The sequence below is a fragment of the Stomoxys calcitrans genome, chromosome 1, assembly GCF_963082655.1.
Source record: "Stomoxys calcitrans chromosome 1, idStoCalc2.1, whole genome shotgun sequence".
Classification (NCBI taxonomy): Eukaryota; Metazoa; Arthropoda; class Insecta; order Diptera; family Muscidae; genus Stomoxys; species Stomoxys calcitrans.
Window position 1 is genome coordinate 254,921,427 of NC_081552.1, and position 14,060 is coordinate 254,935,486.

General features: G+C 37.1%; 1 protein-coding gene across 8 annotated transcripts in view; it reads left to right on the forward strand.

Annotated features, from left to right (window-relative positions):
* LOC106089049 (protein nervous wreck) overlaps positions 1–14,060 on the forward strand; it is a 38,780-nt gene that overhangs the window by 16,970 nt on the left and 7,750 nt on the right. For 5 of the 8 annotated variants that reach the window (XM_059361233.1, XM_059361234.1, XM_059361235.1 and 2 more), the window contains 4 exons: positions 46–679; positions 5,167–5,220; positions 6,246–6,272; positions 9,963–9,988. In XM_059361233.1, coding sequence (XP_059217216.1) covers positions 46–679; positions 5,167–5,220; positions 6,246–6,272; positions 9,963–9,988 — 741 coding nt within the window. The remainder of the gene's footprint in view (positions 1–45; positions 680–5,166; positions 5,221–6,245; positions 6,273–9,962; positions 9,989–14,060) is intronic. The other 3 variants (XM_059361236.1, XM_059361240.1, XM_059361237.1) reach the window with 2 other exon arrangements.

Genomic DNA, 14,060 nt, shown 5'->3' on the forward strand with positions numbered 1-14,060 from the left:
AAATTGCTTTTTTTGATTAATCGCCGCTTTTCCCTTAATATCTAGGCTCAAAATCCCGATGAATTGACCATAGTTGAGAATGAACAATTGGAGGTGATTGGCGAGGGCGATGGTGATGGCTGGTTAAGAGCACGCAATTATCGCGGCGAGGAGGGCTACGTACCCCACAATTATTTGGACATCGAACAGGATGCTGCTGGCAATGGTAGTGCGGCTAATCAATTACGTTCGCAGATCTCTTTCTCATCTGTCGATTACACAGTTGACACGGAGGATCAAACAGTGGACTCCATGCAATCACCCGACCAGGTGTCAGTCATTATGGCACCACAAAAGAAGAAATCCGACATAATGTATTGCATTGCCTTGTACGATTATGATGCCACGGCCGAGGATGAATTGACGTTTGAGGAGGGTCAAATTATTAAGATTGTAACAAAGACAGCCCATGGCGTAGATGATGGCTGGTGGGAAGGTGAATTGGAGGGTAAATTTGGTAATTTCCCTTCTCTGGTTGTGGAAGAATGCGATGAGAATGGGGAACCTTTAACGGAGGGTGGCGAAGATTCACCACCACCCACAGCACCACCCAGTTTCGCACTTCCACCTGCCCCAGCATTGCCGCCAGAGTATGCCCACGAATTGACAGAGGATATGTTTGGTTCTCAAGATACTGCGGGTAAGTTTAATGCAGAAAAAAATCAATTGTACCCTATACCACTATTGTAATCTGAAGACAGAGACAGATTTCGAATGAAACAAACAATTTTTTTCCATATACTAAAAACAAGTAAAAAAGCATTAAGTTCGTCCGGGCCGAACTTTGGATACCCACCACCTCGGGTGTATATGTAAACCCCCTTTCGCCAGAATCCGGTGAAAATTGGATAACTTGGCATCCAAATTCGGCACGGACATAGAGTGGTCTAATAAATATAAGTCACTGTTCAATTTTGTAGAACGAAATATTGGTCTTTTTGGCATCTATATCCAAATATAAACCGATCTGAAGCATATAAGACACGGATGTCGAAAAGCCTAACATAAGTCTCTGCGTCAAATTTCAACGAAATCGGATAATAAATGAGCTTTTTATAGGGCCAAGACTTTAAATCGAGAGATCGTTCTATATGGCACCTATAACCAAATCTGGACTGATCTGGGCCAAATTCAACAAGGATATAATAATCATCCTATTTTATTATAACTCCACTACTATATCCGTAGTTATATCTTAATAGGGGCTGGTCTCGATCATATCTTATTCTGGTCCCGAGAACTCATGTAGTACAAGAAACATTTTCAGGCAATAAATCTGTTTTTTATGGAATTAAGACCCTAAATTGGAAGATCGGTCTATATGGCAGCTATATCTATATAATCTGATCTGGCTCATATTTGGGTCGGATGTTGGGCGGCCTGTTGGCTGAAATTTTAAACAGTGAGCAGGTTTAAAATTTCGGGTAATAAATAAAGCTTTTATGAGCTTGAGACCCTTAATCGGCATTACGACAGCTTTATCTCAATTCAGTCCGATCTTTACCATATTTGGGTCAGATGGCGGCTGGCTCACGAAATTGGGCAGTTTTTATGGGTTTCAGACACTTAAACGGCAGATTGGTCTATGTGGCAGCTATATCTAAATATAGTTCGATCTCAAACATATTTGGAGCGGGTGTCGGGAGGCTTGAAACAACACAATGTTTAAAATTTTCGCGAAATGGGATAAAAAATAAAGCTTTTATTGGCTTCAGACCCTTTATCGGCAGATCGGTCTATATGGCAGCTATATCTAAATATATTCCAAGTTTCATGTTTTTGTACTATTTTGGTCATGCTTTTCGAGACTCTCCATCCGTTTTTGCTAGCAATTCGAATATAAATAACATATAGGAAATTTGTATACCCTCCACCATAGGATAGGGGTGTACTAATTTCGTCATTCCGTTTGTAAAACCTCGAAATATATGTCCAAGACCACAAAAAGAATATAAATATTCTTGAAAGGACGCTAACTTTCGAAGTAGTAAAGCTAGTTGCTTGAAATTTCGCACAGATACTTCCTATTAGTGTAGGTCAGCTGGGATTGTAAATGGACCAAATCAGTCCATGGTTTAATATAGCTGCCATATAAACCGTTCTTGGGTATTGACTTATTGAGCTTCTTATCCGATTTGGTTGAAATATTGCACGTGGTGTTTTGGTAGGACTTCCAACATTTGTGCTTAGTATGGTTAAAATCGTTCCATAACCTGATGTAGCTGCCATATAAACCGATCTCCCCATTAGACTTCTTGAGCTTCTAGAAGGCGTAATTCTCATCCGCTTTGGCTGAAATTAATCTCTAATTTATAGGGCGCAATTATTACTCGATTTGCCTGAAATTTCGAATGTTATCTTTTCTATGACTTCTAACAGCCACGACAAGTCCATATCGGTCAATAACTTGATATAGTCAATATATATTTATAGAAGTCATTCAAAGAATTTGACATGAGTGTCTCTCTCTCTCTCTTTCGTGAGAGTGCGTGAGTAAAATTTTTTTCTTGTGAGAGTGGGTGGAAAATCACTCACTCCCACATTTCTAGTGTGAATGCAGAGTCATGGGTGGGAGCATACATGAGAGTAAGAGAAATAATTGGTGCGAGAGAAAGAGTATCACTACCTGGGGGAAGAGTGAAGTGGCCCTACTTGGCATGTAGATCGGCAAATTCTTTAAAGTTCGGCTTTGGCGTGCAAGGCATTTGCATTTTTGTTGTTGTTGTTTGTATATGTTTTGCGAGCCTGCACAACAAGGCAAAAATTTTATTACTACGGGTCTTATGCAGTAGTTGAGTTTTATTAAATGAGTTTGTGGTACATATTACGGCCAAACCACTGAATGCATTTTAATGAATCGAAAGATATTTTTCCAGAGATGTTCAGAATATTTAGGAAAATTAATTTTCCGAAAATCAAATCGATGAATATGAGGAATAAATTTTCAATAAGAGAAAACGAAGTAGAAATATAGCAAATTGTTGTTGCTTTTTACTTAAGCATCCGTTATTTGTGTGAATGCAAAGTCATAGGTAGGAGTATTGGTGATGAGAGTGAGAGAGGTGACTGGTGTGTGCGAGAGAAAGGGTATGTGTGTGACCCTACTAGGTGTTCTTTGGCATGAATGTTAGTCATTAGCTTAAGATGCGGCTGTAGACATCGACGTTTGCTGTTTAACGGTTTAAGTAATTGGGTTGTTGTAGCAGTTTGTTTTGTTCTTTCTTCGTCTGCTTGATTCTGTTGAGTGTCAAGATCCAGGAACTCTGCGAATAAGATGGGGTACGTCCACAGGGATCTGGGTCTGAGTCGAGTGGGTCTGACTGGGCAGTTTAACAGGTGACGTGTATCGTGCGGTCCCTGGTTACAATCGGGACATACATTGTGCACATCGTCATCAATCCTTGCTCTGTAGGAGTTGAGGCGACTGCATCTTCCGGAACGTAATTGAGCCAGAAGTTCTCTGGTTTGCCGGCGGGGATCAGTTTGGGAGGCGGTCATTCTCCAAGGACTACATTCATCCGGTAGCCATTTACCGCATCTGCTACCGTGTCTGCGAATATTGGTTCTCCCTTGTAGCGCTGAACCTCACGCTCTAGATCATGTAGATCTACCTTAAGGCTTCTGGGCGGTGGATATCTATCCACAAGATGATGATTTGGATGGTCTCTGCGATAACAGCCCAAAGACAGCATATAGTTATGTCTTCGCACTGGTAGGATCTTTGTCTTCTGATGGAGGTGGTCCACATGAGAACTGAGGAGACAGCCCGTCGCAGTTCGGAGGGCGGCATTCTGACAGATCTGAATATTATTCACAATGCTGACGAGACCGCACCGGCGCTGCATAACTTACCACAGACCGGCCAATTACTTTGTACGTGGTCAACAAGGTTTCTTTGTCTGCACCCCACATGCTCCCAGCAAGTGACTTGACGACCATGTTTCTACTTTTGACTTCATCGCAAATTGTTGTAGCATGTGGGAAGAATGTGTAAGAGCTGTCAAATGTGACACCAAGTATTTTGGAACACTTGGTGGCCGGATTTGGCCCATTTTCCAGACATCAGGAACTATAAGAGTATTCAAAGACAGGTTGAGGAGAGTAGTAAGGTACTCAACTCCAGGTAAATCCAGATTCTTCAACATCAATGTAGAGATTCCGTCGGGGCCTAACGCCTTGGATGATTTGGCGCCATGGGTGACATTCGTTACTTCGCCCATGGTAAATTGTGATGGATGTCCATCAGCTCGGAGACCACGGATACGGCGAATAGCCTTGCCCTGTCACTCTCGGGATGCACAATAAATTCTCTTCGGATCAGTCACGGTTACTTCGCCAAAAGTAACTGTGGTCCTGTCATTCCGTCTACCGGGGTTCGAGAGCGACTTAACAGTAGACCACAGCTTGCCTTAACCGGTGCCTAAGATACATTGCTCCAAGTGTTCCAGTAATTGTGTGGCCACACTATGCACTTGATGAATGCAATAATTGGCGGAGAGTTAAAACGAGTAAAGTAAAGAGGTTGAAGTATTTTTGCTTACATTATGTGAAGGGTCCCATATGTTTTAAGATAAAAAATCTAAATTTTTTTGTAAGTTTCTATGTTCGTATAGACTAAGATTTGTTTGCAGTATTCAAAGAGTTCAAAATGATCATGTGACGAAAATAGATCACTTTATATTTCAAGATTAGAAGAGGGTTGTGTGAGGTTGCCACTAAAAAAAAGAAGTAAATATTATCAATAAAAACCGGTTGAACCGGTACACCACTTAGTGGCGCGACGACTTGACTCGGCTATTGAAAGTAAATCGCTTATACCCCGTTTACACTGCTCTTTAAATCTGGATTTAATGGCTGGATCATCTTTGTAAAATCAGTTGACCACAGTCTTAAATCCGGATTTAATGAGCAGTGTAAATGGGGGTTTATCATTAATTTTAAACTTACATAGGGCAACACTCTCCCCGCAGTACCTGAATGGCAACAATTTCTACTTTTAACTGTTTCAACGAAATATTTAACAATATGTGTTGAATACAAAATACAACGAGTGGTATGGGGTCTCGACTTTGGCTGACTTTTCAAAATTTCTGTATGGATTTTTCATTCCATTTTCTTTTCTTCCAGATGACGACAGTGGTTACATACCCAATGGCGCTGCGCCCAGCATGCCTCCTCCAGGTAATTGTCCAACAGCGAAGACACCATTAAGATATTTTGTGTACTTTTCATGTCTCTCTCACTATACCCTTAGTCTTCTCTACCATATAGTTTTTGATGATTTCTTGTTAACATTCTCATTTTTTTTGGTTCTTTTTCGTATAATATCCAATGAACAACATCATGCCTCAAATTATTCTTAAGTTGGTATTTGGGTTTTTATCGACTAAACTTTATTTCGATTTATTTGGTTTTTCATCTTTGACTACAACAACTTTTCCCCCATTTTTATTTCAAAAAAAAATCATAACCTACTATTATAATCCTCCTGCTTTTCTGTATATCTTAAGAGGTAAAAAACAAAGAAAAAAAAATCCTTCCATGAGAAACCTCCAACAACACTCTGTACATGAAGAGCCTCCTCCCTAGGGCCATGAGTGTGTAAGCGTGTTGGTCTTCTGTCTAAACTCTGAAGACATCTACAATGACATTTCAATTCTGATGTTTCCCTTTTCAGTTCTCTGTCTTTCTTGACTATAATTAACTTTAGTTGTTTTTTTATAAAGATCTAAAAATAATATTTTACTTAATGATTTACCGAAAATTCTTTGTACTTTTCAAAATTTTCCAATGTTGCCATAGCTTGAGAAAAATGTATCTCTTTTTCCTCCCCGAAGTTTTTTATATTCCTTTTATATCTCAATGTATTTACTGTGTGCGTGTGGGTGTTATCCTCTTCGTTTGTTGTGCGTGTCCTGTGGGTTTTTATTTTAATTTCTTTGCAGCCTAAAAACCAGCGACAACAATACGGCAACGGCGTAGGCTGTGATGCCTATCATCGTTGTATTTTTTAATCCTCCAAATAAGTCTCTTCCGTTTCCTCTAACAATCAACTAAGAGTTGCTATTGTTTTTACCTCGTGTGTGTTTTTTCTTTTGATTTGAAATTTCTTTCAATTGTAAATTTTTCGTTTCTTGATTGTACTGCCTACCGCTTTAAGTGTATTTTGTTTCGAAAATATCCGTCTCTAATCCTTTCGTTTAAAGCACCGAATAAAAGCACTGCCAAAAAGGGTAAATTTTGTTCTCTTCTGTTGCGTTGTCAATGTGTTTATACTTTGCTCTCTTTTTATTGATATTACTCTCTTTTATAGAATAGTTTAGTTTTTTTCCATATACAATTTACTCCCCATAGTTTTGATTTGATTTTGTTACTTGGATTTTTTAAATGTATTATCAGACGACATATATTTGTTACATACCATGGCAAAGTTGAAAGATGACAGTTGTCAACTTCGTTTGATACGTATGAAACATTTATTGGAATAACGAATATTGAAATAAATAATAAAATTTTTTTGATTAGATCGGTCTCTATTTTCATCGGTCTTCCATGTAGATGTATTTGGAAAAAATATATGCAGTACATATGACAAATTTAGGCGGATGAGAGCTCTATACATATAAAAAAAACTCATATGGATAGATGAAAAATACATATCGTCTGATAGCATCTTAATATGTTTTTAGTATTAGAAACAAATTCTTTGAAAAGATTTCTGTTAATATCGATATATTATAAATTCCACAAATTGTAAGGTACAAAGATGATATTGATAATAATAGGCAAAATGAGTAATTGCTACAAACGACGGTGGTCGGGCTAAACCTTGGATAGCCACTATGAGAACATATACTCTGAAGTTTTTTTCCGGGGATTTTATTTTGTTCAAAATCGAAAATGGCCAAAATTCTGGCAACATTTGTGAGGTACTATGCCATGTAAAGCTTCTCTCCAAACAGGTGTCGCACTGCGGCACTCCGTTCGGACTCACTCATTGATATGTGAGCAGTTTGCCCCTGTTCTTTAGTGGAATTATCATGCCCAAAATTTGCATTTGCCAACACACTGTTAATAGGCTGATCCTAATCTTTCAAAGCCTTCAAAGTGTAGTGAAAGTGTCACACTAGTATGAAAGGTGCAGGACTTGTGTTAGTGTCCCGCTTCATAAGTACGATCTACCAATGTTTGGCCCTTGAAGCCTCCACTCCTAATATGGCCGATGAGCTATTCAAACCAAATGACGAAACGCGTCCCATAGTGGTTGGTGTGTGGAGTGATCTCTGGCTTTCCTTTTCCACTGCCAAAATCTTCGACCAGTGAGCTCATCTCGAAAGAGAAACAAAGCGAAAAGTTACTAATTATTCTTTGGAAAAGTTTTTCAGACTAACAAGCAAATTATTTCATTTAAGTCATTTTTTAAATAATATTTTTTCTACAGACAAAATTTTAATTAAATAAAATAAGAATTAAAAGAACATTCATATACAATTATGTTATAGAAAAATTATTGTTAATTGTTTGTCTTTCGAAACAATTTTAATATAAAAATTTGTTGGCGAGAAAATTCCATGAAGATTTTGGCTTAAAGAAACTTTTAATAACTTTTCACAAAATATTTTATCTTTTGAAAAAATTACATTGCGATTCCATCTTTGAAGAAAATTGCATTAACCCATAAACGACGAAAAATATCCAAGAATATATTGTAGCTGCCCTAGAAAAATTCTAGCTCGAGTTTGGGAAGAGGTATCGTAATGAAATTTGGATTGGGGTAAAGAAAACGACTGAAACCAGTTACAAAAATTTTTCCCTTCTTATGTCATAAGACAACTATATGCCGTGTAATAGAGCCTTTAATAATAATAGGGTGTTGAATACTCCATTAAACAATCTGTGACAATTATGTGCCAAGCAAAATATCAGCCAAATGCTCACCACGGCTTTGGTTGTACTACATCCCCATCCGATGTGTGTCCTTTGCTTATTGAAAAAAGAACAAAGTTCACACAGTTTATTTCCATTTGAACGCCTACACCACAACTGTGATACAGGGTATTATAGATTTGTGGATTTGTTCTCAATGCTAAGAAGGAGAAGAGCTAGGCCCATCAATAAGTATACAGATCGGCTTAGAATCCCTTCGTAATTCGATTAAGCTATAACCGTCTGCCTATGTATTCTTGTAATCAAGGTACAGGTCGCAAATTTTGCATAGGTATCTTTTTGGGTCTAAGGACGAACGCTATTGATTTTGAAAAAAATCGGTTCATAATTAGAGATAGCTCCCATATATAACTTTCATCCGATTTGACCTATTAAGGCTGTAGAAGGCACAATTTTGATCCGATCTTTTCCAAATTTAGCATGATATATATGACGTCTTAATACGTGTGCAAAATTTCATCAAAATCGGTTCAGATTTAGTTATAGCTCCCATATATAACTTTCATCCGATTTGACCTATTAAGGTTGTAAAAGGCACAATTTTGGTCCGATCTTTACCAAATTTGGCCCGAAGTGTTTTTTGTAACGTCCCAATATGTGTGCAAAATTTCTTCAGAATCGGGTCAGAATTATATATATCTCCCAAATATATCTTTCATCCGTTATGACCTTTTAAAGCTGTAGTAGCCACAATATTAGTCGCAATACATGCAAAAATTGTCATCAAAATCTAATCAGATTTATATAAAACTCCCATATATATCTTTCATGGGTTTCGACTTCTAAGGCTGTAGAAGCCACAATTTTCGTACCATCGTAAGAAAATCGTAGAAGGTTTTATTCCATATTTCAATAGGTATGCAAAATTAAAGACTGACTAAATTTAGATATAAGTGATATATATTAAAAGTTTAACGTCGACTCGGCGGTGTAGGGTATTATATAGTCAGCTCCGCCCGACTTTTGCTTTCCTTACTGGTTAATGGCTGAGTTTGTCGAAGACTGAAACAAGATAATGACAAATGAAGTTGCTCAAAAACATAGTGTAACACACAATTAACATCGTGGACTATCTCATAATCGAATTCCAACCAATGATATCTGAAATGTGGGAAGAAGATCTTTTAATTTTCTGGATGAAAATTAATACAAATTTGATGTTTTTTCTATCACAAAATGCAATTGCTGGCAAATAATTCTGTTTAAGATTAAAAATTGTTTTTTATTTTTTTTTTAATTGGATCAATTAATAAATTAATTGAAAATTTCTTAATTGGATGGAATAAAAAATAAATTGGAAATCTCAAAAATTTTCAATCAAATTTTTAATTGAATATGTAACCTTTTTAATTGAAAAAATGTTTTAATCTTTTTTTTTCAAAAACTGTGATTAAAATTATCATTTTCGTGACTAAAGCAGTTTAAAATAAAAAATTAATTGGATCAATTAGTTTCGTGATTAAATCCGATTTTTATTTTTTTTCTGTGTAGGTTAATTTTGTCTATGCATTTAAATGTTATCGGTACAATAACTAAAGCAAAGACCATACATTGCTTTGATCCTTTTGTGTTACCGTACTTTTTAATGAAAAGTAAAAAACAAAATTGACGTTATTTGTTGTAATGTTTTTTTTCAATATTTTTTCTCTATATAAATATTCTATATAAAGACAAAAAACACATCCCAGCACGTTGAAAGAAATGCATGTGATTTGCACAATATACATGATATTGTGTTGTTCACTTTCCATTTTTACCCAAGATATATAAAATGCCGTAGAACATCCAATGTAAACGTTGTTCCATTTATTGATCCCCTACACTGTAATAGTTTGTATTTCTTTTACTTCAAAAATAATAATAATATTTTTTCTACTTATATACAACCATAACGTATAGAAAATCTAGCTACATAAGTTATTTGTTTAAAAAATTTGTTTCATGAAAATTTTATCTCTATTTAATGCTTACATCAGTACTCATCCAAGAGCAAGGAGACGAGGTAAATTATAAGAAAAATATTGCCATATTGTATATTGATTCAAAATATTAAAATTTTTTAGTTTATTTTTATGTTATAAGCTATGTAAAATATATTTAATATGCTGACATATATAAGCATTGCCTATTATGTGATGGCCATCAGAAAAATAGAATATAGAGATCATTGATGAATTAGTGTTAGTAATGATAAACTGCTCATCCTTTTTAAATACAATCTCAACCGGGCGGTGTTTTGTGCTCTACATTTTATATCAAGTGTTATCGGCTGTTATCACATGATTTCCATAACTTTCCAATTTAATCCATTTGACTTCCATCTGGTTAAGAACCCAAATAAAACCCCCCAACTATTTGAGTACAACTTCAGTTGGGTAATTCCAATTCCGATCTAAGAAGTCAACATCGTAATTGTTTACCTCCGTTTTAATGATTGAAAGCCGCACTTTTCCCTTTTCCCCGAGTGTTGTGATATTAGAGCTGGCAACTATATTTTAAAAGAAAAATAAACGGATATGTAATTTAAATAAATTTAATAAATCAAAGGAACTTTGTCAGCAAAAATGAGAAAAACGTGATAAGTTCAGCTGGTCCGAATTTTTTACATCCTCCCTATTCACCCACCATGGATACGATTTGATAAATACTTTGCGCGACTTCTCTTCATAGGCAGAAATGAAACAAGCAAAAAGGCATTAAGGCCGGGCCGAACTTTGGATACCCACCACCTCGGGTATAAATGTAAACCCCTTTTCCTCACAATCCGGTGAAAATTGGATAACTTAAGCACCCAAATTCGGCGCGGACATTGAGTGGTCTAATATATATATTGGTATTTTTGGCAGATATATCCAATTATAAACCGATCTGAACCATATTAAGGTCGGATATCGGGAGGCTCAGAAAAACTCACTGTTTCAAATTTCAGCGAAATCGGGTAATAAATAAAGCTTTTATGGGCTTCAGTCCCCTTATCGGCACATCGGTATATATGGCAGCAATATCTAAATATAGTCCGACCAGGACCATATTTAGGTGGGATGTTAAGAGGCCTTAACCTACTCACTATTCCAAATTTCAGCGAAATCGAATGTAGTCCAATCTGAACAATATTTAGGTCAGATGTCGGGAGGCTTAAAATAACCCACTGTTTTAAATTTCAGCAAAATCGTGAATAAATAAAACTTTAATGGGCTTCAGACCCTTTAAAGGGAGATCGGTCTATATGGCAGCTATATATAAATATAGTCCGATCTGAACCATATTTAGGTCAGATGCCGGGAGGGTTAAAATACCCACCACCGAAGGATGGGGGTATATTCATTTTGTCATTCCGTTTGCAACACATCGAAATATCCATTTCCGACCCTACAAAGTATATATATTCTTGATCAGCGTAAAAATCTAAGACGATCCAGACATGTCCGTCCGTCTGTCCGTCTGTCTGTTGAAATCACGCTACAGTCTTCAAAAATAGAGATATTGAGCTGAAACTTTGCAAGATTCTGTGCAAAGTTTCAGCTTTTGTCCATAAGCAGGTTAAGTTCGAAGATGGGCTATATCGGACTATATCTTGATATAGCCCTCATATAGACCGATCCTCCGATTTAGGGTCTTAGGCCAATAAAGGCCACATTTATTATCCGATTTTGCTGAAATTTGGGACAGTGTGTTATGTAAGGCCCCTCGACATCCTTCGTCAATTTGGCCCATATTTTTATATAGCTGCCATATAGACCGATCCTCCGATTTAGGGTCTTAGGCTCATAAAAGCCACATTTATTATCCGATTTTGCTGAAATTTGGGACAGTGACATCCTTCGACAATTTGGCCCAGATCGGTCCAAATTTGGATATAGCTGCCATATAGACCGATCCTACGATTTAGGGTCCTAGGCCCATAAAAGCCATATTTATTATCCGATTTTGCTGAAATTCGGGACAGTGAGTTGTGATAAGCCCTTCGACATCCTTCGTCAATTTGGCCCAGATCAGTCTAGATTTGGATATAGCTGCCATATAGACCGATCCCCTGATTTAGGATTTTAGGCCCATAAAAGCCACATTTATTACCCGATTTTGTTGAAATTTGGGACAGTGAGTAGAGTTAGGCCCTTCGACATCCCTTGTCAATTTGGCTCAGATCGGTCCAGATTTGGATATAGCTGCTATATAGAACGATCTCTCGATTAAAGGTTTTGGGCCCATAAAAGGCGCATTTATTGTCCGATGTGTACGAAATTGGGGACGGTGGGTTAAATTAAGCCCCTCAACATACTTTTGCAATATGGCACAGATCGGTTCAGATTTGGATATAGCTGCCATATAGCCCGATCTCTCGATCTAAGGTTTTGGGGTCATAAAACGCGCGTTTATTGTCCGATGACGCCGAAATTTGGGACGGTGAGTTGTGTTAGGCCCTTCGATATTCTTTTTAAATTTGATCCAGATCCGTCCAGATCTGCCATATAGACCGATATCCCGATCAATAGTCTTGGTCCCATAAAATCGCATTTAAATTCGATTTCACTTAAATTTGACACAGTGACTTATGCTAAGCATTTCGACATCCGTTTAGTACATGGTTCAAATCGGTTTAATTTTAGATATAGCTACTTAAAAGACCAATATTTTGCTATACGCAATTGAAAAATTATTTGTACTTATAAGTATTTGGTCCAAATCGGAACATATTTCGATATAGCTGCTATGGGGCATAAGGTATGCATTTTTCACCGGATTTTGACGAAAGGTGTTTTACATATATACCCGAGGTGGTGGGTATCCAAAGTTCGGCCCGGCCGAACTTAACGCCTTTTTACTTGTTTTGTTTAAGTTTATAATTTTTTGGTTCCAATCTAAAAAAATGTGTTCTATTACAGGCTTACTGGAATAAATTCTGGAAGTCTCATCCCTTTATAAATGCGTGTTGGAAGTCTGTGTGGAAGTAGTTTAGAAGTTTATGCTTGATCCCAAACTAGATTCCGACTTTCCATATTGGGGTCATTTGTTGACCGATTGCCATTTGTCTCTTATGACTGTGGAAATTTGTCAATTTTCATCAAAATCGTTTCAGATTTATATTCAGTTTCCATATTCATATATACCGCCCTATTTCCACATATAGAGCCGTAGTTATTACAATTTGAACACATTTGCTTGAAAATTGATACAGATTGTTTTATAATTTATCTAGGTTAGGTTAGGTTAGGTAAGAGTGGCAGTCCTTTACAAACTCACATAGACAATTTTAAGTCCATTGTGATACCACAGTAGCGACAGAACAAGGCTTCTGGCGGGAATCGAACCCACGACCCCTGCACTGGTAATCCAAGCACGCTACCAACTCGGCTACCGGGGCGCGCCAATATATAACTTATCTAAAACCTCAACATTGTTTCAATTTCTTTGCACCAATCGCTGCGGAATCCAACGAGACCAAACTTTTCTTACGGCCAACTGTTCGTGGAATATCGAATGTGTGCAGGTGGGCGATGTGTCAAATGATGCCTCTGCCTCACGATCTTGCATTATAAGTTCACGCACGGCATCAATGTTCTGTGGTAAAACGGCCGTTTTTGTACGACCTTTATGGAATTAGTCTTTGAGTGAGTGTCGGCCACAACTGAATTCAATTAAGTAGTGGCCTAGGCCATAAACTTATGTAGCAGCCCTCGTATATACTACCTCCAGCAAAGATAAAAAATCGTTTCTATTTTTAAGAAAGAAATAGCTGCATTACCTCGAAGATCTTTGGTATTAAAAATGGGTCATAATGGTCTATGTTTTGATACAAGAAAAGTCCACGCTTTAAAATAACTTTTTTTTGGTATTTGCCATTTTTTCCAATCCTCTTGGAGGTTACTTAGCATTTTGGTTTCTCAACGAGCAGAAAGCATTCTTTCAAAAAATATTCAATATCGGTCCACTGTAGGTACATGCCCATATGATGGTGCCACCTGATATTAGTTTTCAGTCATCTTGATGTACCCCCCCACCCATTAAGAGATTCCAACCGATTTTAGGTATTTGGAAGCTCTTTGTCTCAGTTTTCGTTCAAAGTTTTAGTATAG